Source organism: Cydia strobilella, chromosome 18 (assembly GCF_947568885.1).
Source record: "Cydia strobilella chromosome 18, ilCydStro3.1, whole genome shotgun sequence".
Taxonomy (NCBI): domain Eukaryota; kingdom Metazoa; phylum Arthropoda; class Insecta; order Lepidoptera; family Tortricidae; genus Cydia; species Cydia strobilella.
The window spans coordinates 2,449,731-2,460,946 of NC_086058.1; the positions used below are offsets into that span (position 1 = coordinate 2,449,731).

At 39.2% G+C, this 11,216-nt stretch overlaps 1 protein-coding gene across 1 annotated transcript in view; it reads right to left on the reverse strand.

Annotated features, from left to right (window-relative positions):
- LOC134749487 (CD109 antigen) overlaps positions 1 to 9,545 on the reverse strand; it is a 48,319-nt gene extending 38,774 nt beyond the window's left edge. The window contains exons 1-5 of the mRNA XM_063684427.1: positions 9,362 to 9,545; positions 8,378 to 8,781; positions 6,562 to 6,742; positions 5,590 to 5,761; positions 3,369 to 3,481 (exon numbers count right to left, since the gene is read on the reverse strand). Of these exons, the coding sequence (XP_063540497.1) occupies positions 3,369 to 3,481; positions 5,590 to 5,761; positions 6,562 to 6,742; positions 8,378 to 8,760 (849 nt within the window). The 5' untranslated portion in view covers positions 8,761 to 8,781; positions 9,362 to 9,545. The remainder of the gene's footprint in view (positions 1 to 3,368; positions 3,482 to 5,589; positions 5,762 to 6,561; positions 6,743 to 8,377; positions 8,782 to 9,361) is intronic.
- Positions 9,546 to 11,216: the final 1,671 nt, after the last annotated feature.

The following is an 11,216-nucleotide window of genomic DNA, read 5'->3' on the forward strand; positions in this document are numbered from 1 at the left end:
CGCACTAGGGCGGTAACGTATGTGTAGCACCATATGTACTAAAAAGTATTTTACAGTACATATGGTGCAACTTTCTCGCCCTAGTGCGTAAAGAGCACTTTTCATGCATATGTCGAAAGTTTAAAGGGCCATATGTACTGTAAAACGTTGTACGATACACGTGCGAATAGGTAATTCGCAACTCGTGTCGATTTAAAACACTCTCTGCGGTCGTGTTTTAATCTGTCGCCACTCGTTTCGAATTTTCTCTTTTCCGCACTTGTATCGTAAATAACTATTTCAAACTGCAAGGGTACGATGATAGATCTCAATTCAATATAATTTTGCAACATTTGGCATTATTAGGTTATAAATTGTATGGAGGTGAAATCTATCATCGTACCCTTCCAGTTTGAAAAATACTATAGAGGCTGGGCAGTAAGGGATTGCTTTACTTGTAGAACTATATTTAGCGCTTTAAAAAAAACTGATACCTGACACTTACAAACCTGGACTTGACTGGCTAGTGCTACTAAGAATCGTCAGTATTCTCCATCCTTTCTAAGTTGGAAGAACCCAAAAAGGTGAGATTTGTGAAAGTCAGGTTTTCAATATATGTGGCGTTTTCAACCAAACGGGTACCTACTTATTGTTGTCATATTTCCATAAAGCTTCAAAATGAAATCAACCTAATCGACAACCGACAATGTGGTACCATTAACCTGTTCAAAACGTCACATATTTTTATAAAACGTTATAAACTAATTTATTAATAATACTGAATATCTGGGAGAAAAAGAAAACATAAGTAAAAACTCAAAAATGCTCGTTTTCCCAGAGATAAGACCTAGCTACATCGAACCCCTTACAGCAAATTTCATCGAAATCGTTAGAGCCGTTTCCGATATCACTGAAATATATTTCGGTTATATCGGAATCGGACAAGAATTCGAAGAATAAAAGGTATAAGAAACATAAGATAACACAAAAAGGACAAAAAAAAGTACCCCTGACGTATCAGTCTCGAACCCGAATCCTCTTGCACGTATTTCCACGAACATACCGCAACGCCATTGCAGCATACTTACACTGCATGAAATTGTCTACTACAAGCAATCACGGAAACACTGTTTGCATGTGTGAGTAATAGTAGGAAATAGCATGACAGAAACACTCTGTCGACTTTAAAAGTGTTTTTTGCACTAATGAAGTATTCAATGTTTATTATAATAGTTCAATATTTATGTAAAGAGTGCGCTAAACATACTTTTAAGTATACAGATACCAACACTATTCCACAAAAAAATAAAACCTGAAAATTTGCGAAAGTGACGCCATCTAGCGGGGTTTAAGCTTTGGGTAACCTAGTCGAACCACCTTAAAACTGTCACATTTTTGACGTAAAATGCTTAAACATGGCAACAATTTAGTATGGATTTTTTTAGTTACATTTTATTTAATTTCTACTATATTAATTTGTGACACTGAAGTAAACAATAAAAACTGCAAAGCATAACAATTTAGTCTGACGTGTTAGTAAATACTCATCATCAGATATATCAGTGCGGCCAAGATCACCACATATATCTGAACACACCCCTATAGTAACGGTGTTAATCATAACCAGGTGGATATCTGATCCACTGTTAAAGTTAAAACTCATAACAAACAGAGGACAATGGGGCAGTAAATGTGATATTTTACTTTGGTTACACAAAAGGTGCAAACTGGATTGAAATAGAGAACGTGTGTTACTTTGCAAGTGAATTCGATCTGTTCATAACAAATCGTATAGATACATGGCCAACAGCAGATAGTATTTTGCGGGAAGTGCAAAATTATCTTTTTTTTTTTATGAAATAGGAGGCAAACGAGCAGACGGATCACCTGATGGTAAGCGATTACCGCCGCCCATGGACACCCGCAACACCAGAGGGGTTGTAAGTGCGTTGCCGGCCTTTAAGATGGGAATACGCTCTTTTCTTGAAGGTTTGAAGGTCATATCAGTTCGGAAATACCGCAGGCGACAGTTCATTCCACAGTTTAGCTGTGCGAGGCAGGAAGTTTCTAGAGAAACGCACAGTTGAGGACTGCCAACCATCTAAGTGGTGAGGATGGTAATGTTGTCGCGTAGGGCGATGGCGAAAAGAAGCGGCAGGGATTAATCCGAACAATTCCTCGGAGCACTCCCCGTTATACACGCGATAGAAATGCAGAACGAGGCCACATCTCTACGCAGCGCCAAGGAGTCAAGCCGTTCCGAAATACGCTGGCAGTCGACAATTCGAGTCGCTCTTCGCTGGATGCGGTCCAGAGGGAGAAGCTGGTATTGGGGTGCCCCTGCCCATAGATGAGAACAGTATTCCATGTGTGGGCGAACCTGCGCTTTATACAGCTGTAGGCGGTGGGCCGGCGTGAAATACTGTCTCGATCTGTTGAGCACATCGAGCTTTTTTGAGGCTAATTTGGCCTTACCCTCTAAATGGCCGCGGAACTGGACTTCATTCGAAATGTCGACGCCGAGGATTCCGATACTGGTTGCGGCAGTCAGGGGAGTGCTCTCAAAACGAGGTGATACGACAAACTCTAACTTTTTTGCGGTAAACGCGCAAATCTACACACACTCTTACTTTCTTGACCCTAGAGTGCTTCCGCGCTGTAAGCATTTTGCTGTTGTGGTGAAAAACTGTGTTTTTTTTTGTAGAACTAACTGTAAAACTATAATAAACGTAATTTTTAGGGTTCCGTACCCGAAGGGTAAATCGGGACCTTATTACTAAGACTCCGCTGCCTGTCTGTCCGTCTGTCACCAGGCTGTATCTAATGAACGGTGATGATGTATTTCTTTTACCGCTTTAACAAGAAACGCGTACTAAAAACAGAATAAATTAAATATTAAATTGGGGCTCCCATACAAGAAAAGTGATTTTTTTTGCCTTTTTTTGCGTAATGGTACGGAACCCTTCGTGCGCGAGTCCGACTCGCAGTTGGCCGGTTTTTTCTTATAATTTTTGATTTATTATATCTTATATCATTTATATCCCATAAAAAAAATATTACAAACTTACAGGAAAGTAATAACGTTCTTAAGCCGTTGAAAAAGAGGTCGTCACTAAATTTTTTTGTGAACAAAAACATATTCTTACTCAATTCAAGGGCAGGGAAAGTGTTTTGGTTTCTTTAAAAAAAGTGGGCATGGTGGTTTTTTGCATGCACAGTGAAAGCGATTAGGTTTTGATGTTCCAATTATATTTTACCTTAGGTAACGATACAATACAATGACATTTGACTCTTGTTGGTGGCAGTAATTCTGTCGCTAATTTGTTAGTTTTAACTTGAAGCTGGTCTGGTTTTTTTCAGGAATTAAGTATGAGATGTGAAGTACTCACCTGTCTCGAAAGCCACCGTTTCATGATGCGGCCGTTGGGGTCCAGGATGAAGACGTCAATGGCGCGCCCGAATGCCTTCAGCTCCGTGGAGATGGGGATCGCGCGGAAACGCACTGTCAAACGATAATCGAGCTTAGTCGCATATCGTCACTACTTGAAAAAAAATCTCGTATTCAAAGTTAAAACGCAGTAACTCTGTATGCATCCCATACATAGTTACCACATTTTTCTTTTGATAGACATAACAAGATACGAGTTTTTTTCTAAGTAGTCACGATATATACATATAACGTGTATGTATTTTTTTTATACCACGTCGGTGGCAAACAAGCATACGGCCCGCCTGATGGTAAGCAGTCACCGTAGCATATGGACGCCTGCAACACCAGAGATATTACATGCGCGTTGCCGACCCTTTAGAAACCTGTACACTCCTTTTTTGAAGAACCCCATACTGTATATAATGATATGGTAAAATACAGATATTTCTTAATAGGGTTACAAATGACTTAATTGAGCAAAGACTTCATAAACTCTGGCTAAGTATTTAAGTTCAGATCAATGGCGGGGAGTCATATAAATTCGAATCGAAAGTAACCCAGTTAAGTAGGCAAAATACGTATACCTCGGCACTATTTAATACAAAACCATCATAGGCCTGTCCTGTGGACGGTAGTAAAAGTTTTTTTATTGACATCGCGTGTTAGAAAAAGACGGGCCCAATAATAAGCTTAGGCTTGTCGGAGGCAAACTTCAAGGTACCGAATTTTAACTCTTATTGCGATACAATTAAAGACGATTATCACCCGGCCCTTCAACTCCATATTGTCCAAGCTTATGTGCATAATAAAAATATATGGGGCATTTTCTATGAAAAGGGACCTTATTGTCGATGGCGCTTACGCCGCACAGCTTCGCGCGGCATTGTATTTATATCGGAGCATCGTTAATAATGGCGTAAGCGCCATCGACAATAAGGTCCCTTTTTATAGAAAATACCACATATTTCAACGAGTATCTTAAACTAAACATATGATTACAATTAAAAGCTGTATGTTACAAAACATCTAAAAATAGATAAGTGAACGAACCCAATTAGAATCCAAACACGCTGTGCATAATGAGTGCATCTTATTTTAGTTTGGGGATATAACGTTGTCTAGTTTATTTATCTTCCGTATGTAATTTACTTGTGTTGATTTATGTTCGTTTGGGGCGTTCTATTTATTTAGAGGCAGATTTTTCTAATGAAGCAACCAAAATTAAATGCATTTTAATTTTAAAACTGCTCAAGACTTGAGATAAAGATAGGTAACAGTTTTTTTACAAAGCTAAATGCCGGTTGCCGAGAATAAAAACTCCTTCTTAATTCTCGGCAACCGGCATTTACCGCTCTTAAACTTGCAATAACTCATAGTTTAAGCTAACTTAAGTTTAAAAAAATGTTTAAGCCTCGGCAACGCTCATGAGATACCCTCGTAATTGCAAACATTTTAATCCAAAAGCTGTTTATCATCAGGCTGACAGTATGCGTATTTTCCACCCACAGTTACAAAAAAATGTTTAAGGGAGAACGACAGAGCGGTCTCGTTGACGAAGGCGCGCCAAACGGGTTGTCTAGGTACAAGACCTTCTATGTAGCTTGTAGTCAGGAATTACTGTTGGGACCTGAAGAATCTCACCAGTCTGTCCCTGCATGTAGACGGGCTTGTCCAGCTGAATGAAGATGGTCATGAAGCGGCGAGAGAACGACAGAGCGGTCTCGATGACGAAGGCGCAGCCGCCGAACGGGTTGTCTAATATGTACAGACCATTACAGACCTTCTATGTAGCTTGTAGTCAGGGATTACTACTGGGACCTGAAGAATCTCACCAGTCTGTCCCTGCATGTAGACGGGCTTGTCCAGCTGTATGAAGATGGTCATGAAGCGGCGAGAGAACGACAGAGCGGTCTCCTTGACGAAGGCGCGCCGAACAGGTTGTCAAGGTACAGACCTTCTATGTAGCTTGTAGTCAGGGATTACTGCTGGGACCTGAAGAATCTCACCAGTCTGTCCCTGCATGTAGACGGGCTTGTCCAGCTGAATGAAGATGGTCATGAAGCGACGAGAGAAGGACAGAGCGGTCTCCTTGACGAAGGCGCGCCGAACAAGTTGTCAAGGTACAGACCTTCTATGTAGCTTGTAGTCAGGGATTACTGCTGGGACCTGAAGAATCTCACCAGTCTGTCCCTGCATGTAGACGGGCTTGTCCAGCTGAATGAAGATGGTCATGAAGCGACGGGAGAAGGACAGGGCGGTCTCGTTGACGAACGCGCGCCCGCCGAACGGGTTGTCGAGGTATAGACCTTCGATGCGGAGCTTGTAGTCGCCAGGAACCGCTGTCGATGGCACCTGCAAAAGAATCGATTTACCATTCCTAATCCTATTAAGAGTCACATAATTCTAGCCGTCGCCATGAAGCAATTTCGAATTTCGTTATTATTTTACCGACGGCTTCTGATCAGATCATGGAGATCTTTAATTTTCCTTATTTTCTAAATTAATTATGCGCCTATTAAATCACATTTACAATCGGGTCTATCGCGAATTCATTTTGTTACCTTTATTAAATTTGTAAATATGTTTTAATATGTGTTCAAAACGCGAAAATTTTAAATGTTATAATAATGCGCCATTGCTATACATTGACGACTGCTAATAGCAATCGCTTCATCTTTATTCATATGCAAATTGTGTGCAATCATTATCAATTGTCTTGTATACAAAAATGTATATGTATATAAAAGATTTTTTATAATTTTATAGTGGTGATATTAGTTTTTAGTGACCGCGATTGTAGTTAATAAAACGAACGATTACGACGTATCGATTTTAAAAACTTGTCGTTTAAAGCCCTTTAGTATGATCGTGATCATTTCAAAACATTTAGATCACTACCTTTAACTCACTAGTATTTTTCTAAATATTCTGAAATATGTCTTACTATAGTTTAATTTCGATCGTGAGGATTGATCAAATTTAATATTTTCCATAAGGCTTTCGAATCCTAGTAAGAGCATCTATTTGTGTGTTTATCGCTTTGCCAGGAGAAAGTAGTAGTATTATGCTAACGTCAGCTCAAGGCTCCACTATGGCACAATACTTTGGGGCACCAACGAGCGGTTTATCAATGACGAAACAAAAGCACTTACCCTCAAATTAAGTATCTCGGGCACCCCCTCTTTGACCCTCATGCTAACGTCGGTCATCTCTACACCGTCGCGAGAGATGGACGCGCGCACCGTCATCTGCATGTGCGCGCGCAGTATGTTCGCGGAGATCTTGTAGATCTGGCCTGGCCGGACCATGCGGGAGGCGACTATGAAGTATGTGCTGGAAGGGAAGGAGCTGATAGTATTGGGAGAAGCGTGTTTAAATGCTAGCACATGGCATTATTGTAAATAGCTTTTGCCCGCGACTTTGTCTGCGTGGAGTTAGTCTGCTTTTTATCGATTCCCCATTCAAACGTCCACCCCCCTTTTTCACCCCCTTAAAGGATGACTTCTGGGATAAAAACTACCCTATGGATTCCCAGGGACCAAAACTATCTGATCCGGCCTTCACCACTGGGCTTCGTCACTTTTTCTTTAATATGACATCTACTACAGTTTATGCAGGGCCGTCTTAAACTATGCTGGGGCCCTTGGGCACTCAAGAATTTGGGGCCCTTTTGGAATGTAAAGAAAGCGAAATAAACTAACAACCGACCCGACCCTGCCGACTCGGTTGCTCACTGGCACTGTCTGCCCTTCGCGGCCCCCTGAGGAAGGGGGCCCCGGGCACGGGCCCCGTGTGCCCTTATGGTAAAGATGGTACTGAGTTTATGAGCAATAAAGTTTAAAAAATTATATAAAATTAAATTTTCATTCCATAGCTAAAACAATTAGTACTGTAAATTTTTTTTTACACGAGATTGAATTTACTCTTGTTAAAAAAAAAAGATATTTATTTGTGACGATCACAACACAAGTACGAACATGTACAGACAACAACAGCAAGAAAAGAAGAAATCATCAAGTGTGCATCACGAAATGGACCCAACTCAGCATATTGCTAGCTATAAAGCCACACAGTACACAGTACTAATACTACTAACTAAAATCTAAGAACACTAATCATTTTAATAAATTTGTTTTTCAATATTAATTTTGAAATTGTAATAAAAATTCTTATTTAGTTTTAAATTTGCATGCCATTTTTTGGCTTAACATGTGATACTAAATCAATTAATTTATAACATCTGTATGTAATTACCATGTTTAAGCAAATAAATATTTTTTTTTTTTTTTTTTATACCACGTTGGTGGCAATCAAGCATACGGCCCGCCTGATGGTAAGCAGTTACCGTAGCCTATGAACGCCTGCAACACCAGAGATATTACACGCGCGTTGCCGACCCTTTAAAAACCTGTACACTCCTTTTTTGAAGAACCCCATACTGTAGCCCCTCGGGAAAACCTCGGCAGGGAGCTCATTCCACAGCCGCAGCGTACGCGGGAGGAAATTTCATTTCATTTCATTTCATAAAGAAATGGTAACTGTGTATATTTTTGTGTATCATCATAAGACCTTTAACATCTTGACAGATGATTTTATGCTGCATAAATCTATGTGATTTTTGATTCTCTGTCTCTCGTGAACATATAAGCCAATGCGGGACCGGCATAATTTTTGTGTATAGGTCTATCCTTTTATGGGGTATATTTTTGACACCCTTTTTTTATGAATAAGATATGTTTTGACAGTGTCCTATAGGAAATGTTGTCATCTATGTGTTTAATTTTTAACCCATCTAGCGCTGCTGAAGCATATATCTGAATTCTGAGGTACAAATATATACACAAACAGACATACACACACAGGTACAGGTACAGGTAGGCGAGTTACATGTATGAAATTAGGAAAAGCGAGATTATCATTACTGAAAAAGTGTAAAACAAAAGAAAATAATAATCAAATATTACTTACGCTTCTCTTACAACAAGTCCTTCCAATTCCACATTACCGCCAGGACTACTGTACGACCTCTGCGTGTCCCAAGATGCTCTCGGAGTTACATCTTGTGGAAAATTCAGATCATTCCTATTCTGATTATAATTTAGATCATTTCTATTATCAAACTGATTGTACCGATCTGGGTACTGATTTCTGGTGTCATAAGGATTATTGTACTGATTTGGGTTCCTAGGGTCATAAGGATTTTCATATCGCTTGTCATCTCTTGGGTCATTTGGATTTGCGTTAAAGTAGTCATTTGTTGGGCTCGGCTGGCTCGGGTCGTAAGTGGGATTGTAATCTTGGCCGTAGCATTGTAATATTAGTAATGATGTGAATATTGATATGAGATTCATAATTCAGATTTTGTTAGCTGCCTGCAACAATAATATTTCAATAATTACTAATAAGAATACAAACTTGAATCAAAGTAAGTTTTGGTATCAATTTGGTAATCAAAATTTATAGTTAATTTTTTGTGTAAATTAATTTTTTTCATAAAATTAACAATAGTAGTATCATGATTTTCATTTCAATGATAAGATTTTTACCACTTAAATACTTCGTCAACATTCAGATAAAATAATTGTATGCATGAATGGGACTATTTCATTCATGACTAGGTACTGCATGCTAGGCATGCATAAAATTAGGATATTTAAAGATACAAGTACTAATTATTAAGTTCAATTAACATGCATGTTGGTTTAGTTAAGAACTTTTCTCAACAAGCCGCATGTGTTAAATATAAACAAAGTAACAGGAAAAACAATTTTGATTCAAGTTTCAAATAACATTCGTTAGACAACGTAAACACAAAGTTTAAAGCATAGCTCAGTGTTTATCATCAGTTGATAAATTAATTAACCTACTGTTACAACAAATAACAAGCCTGAAAGGGTTTAATACTACATACTACGTAATTATAATTGAATAATAAGTTAACAACGACTTAACCTGAAGTTAACGCCCATGGAAACGCCTGATTTTGTGTTACTAAAACACGGAATTCCGGCACATTTGTGTTGTTATTTCACTTAACTATGAAAGAACTCTTTAAATGTAACTTTTAAACTTATTTAGCGTAAAAATTTCATTGAAAATACTTTAATTGATTGAACTAACGTTAACACCGCCTATTACTCACTTCACTTGTTGACGGGATAGCAAAAGCAAAGCACACAGCTCGCGCAGCCGCACCACGCCCGGCAGTTTAGCCGTTAACCGATATTTACCGAAAAAAGCACAACCCTAGTGTCACGAAAACGCTAAAATACAACAGCACTAGATTCATGCGAAAAACGCTCCAATACGAACTCGAGTAGCCTCAGCTTTATACCGTAGCACACTATCGCACCGCACCAAGGTCACGGAGCGCCGCACCTGTAAGTGAGAGCGAGAAAGAGATGTTTCTCGCTCTCACTTATGGGTGCGACGCACCAATGTGCGGTAGTCTGTTATGTGGCTATTACGAACGGCGTGTGTTTATGGTATAGAGGGGGTGCCTTGCTATATACTCTGTGGAAGCATGACGTAGCTATCTATTTACGAGGCGGGAAAAACAAACAGTTATCGTTCTGGATTACTTGATAATTTAGATAAGTTTATATGGAGTTGTCCAAGCGAGAATAAATAACATTGCGGTTTCTAATTCGTACCAACGAGTTCTTTCATATTTTACATCCATAATTTCAGGGTCTCGGTATCGGCTGGTCTATCACATCTTACCGCATCTCGCGCGAAATGACATATAAAGACACGTCAAGACGTGCTAGACTATAACCCTAACGAGAATTGAAAGCATCCGTCGGTAACGCAGTGTCCCGGGTCCCGGACCAGGAATGGACCTCGATTCGCCTTATCATGATTTTTAAATTAAGAACTAATAAAAACGTTAATTAGTTCATGTTTTTACTAATTATTTGACTATGATTTGATGCTGTAATGTTGCATGTCTGCACGCAGACTGAATACACTGGACTTTTGTTTTTAGGGTTCCGTACCCAAAGGGTAAAAACGGGACCCTATTACTAAAACTCCGCTGTCCGTCTGTCACCAGGCTGTATCTCATTAACCGTGATAGCTAGACAGTTGAAATTTTCACAGATGATGTATTTCTGTTGCCGCTATAACAACAAATACTAAAAACAGAATAATATAAATATTTAAATGGGGCTCCCAGACAACAAACGTGATTTTTTTTTTTGCTGTTTTTTTTCCGTAATAGTACGGAACCCTTCGTGCGCGAGTCCGACTCGCACTTGGCCGGTTTTTTTTGTATGATCTTGATCTGCATAGTCAAGGGCATAAATATTTATACATACATACCCAGTTTCTAAAATATTCGGAACGCATAGATTGACGAATCCAGCAACGTAAAAACTATTATAATGTATTCAAAAGGTACTTAAATACAAAATACAGTACGTAGCGGCCCCCTTTTTTAAACATCTATCGTTAAATTTAAATAATCACAATTATCTAGCAGTGGCGCTAGTGAGCACGTTGATGGGCTCTTAAGGCCAGGATTACACTTGTAAGTTTTACTTACGTAAGTAGGGACAAAGTTGCTAGAATGAGAACGATATTCATATCTCATTCTGTAGTATAGCTGTGTCCCTACTTACGTAAGTAAAACTTACAAGTGTAATCCTGGCTGGAAATATATTAATAACAAAGTGACGAAGATGGTCATGGTGTACACTTTGTTTTCCCATGCCCATGGACCAGCCACCCAAAGAAACAACATTTTCATTAAAAAAAAAACCTTGAGACTAGCCGAAACATGCCGAAACTGTTGGGGACAGACAGG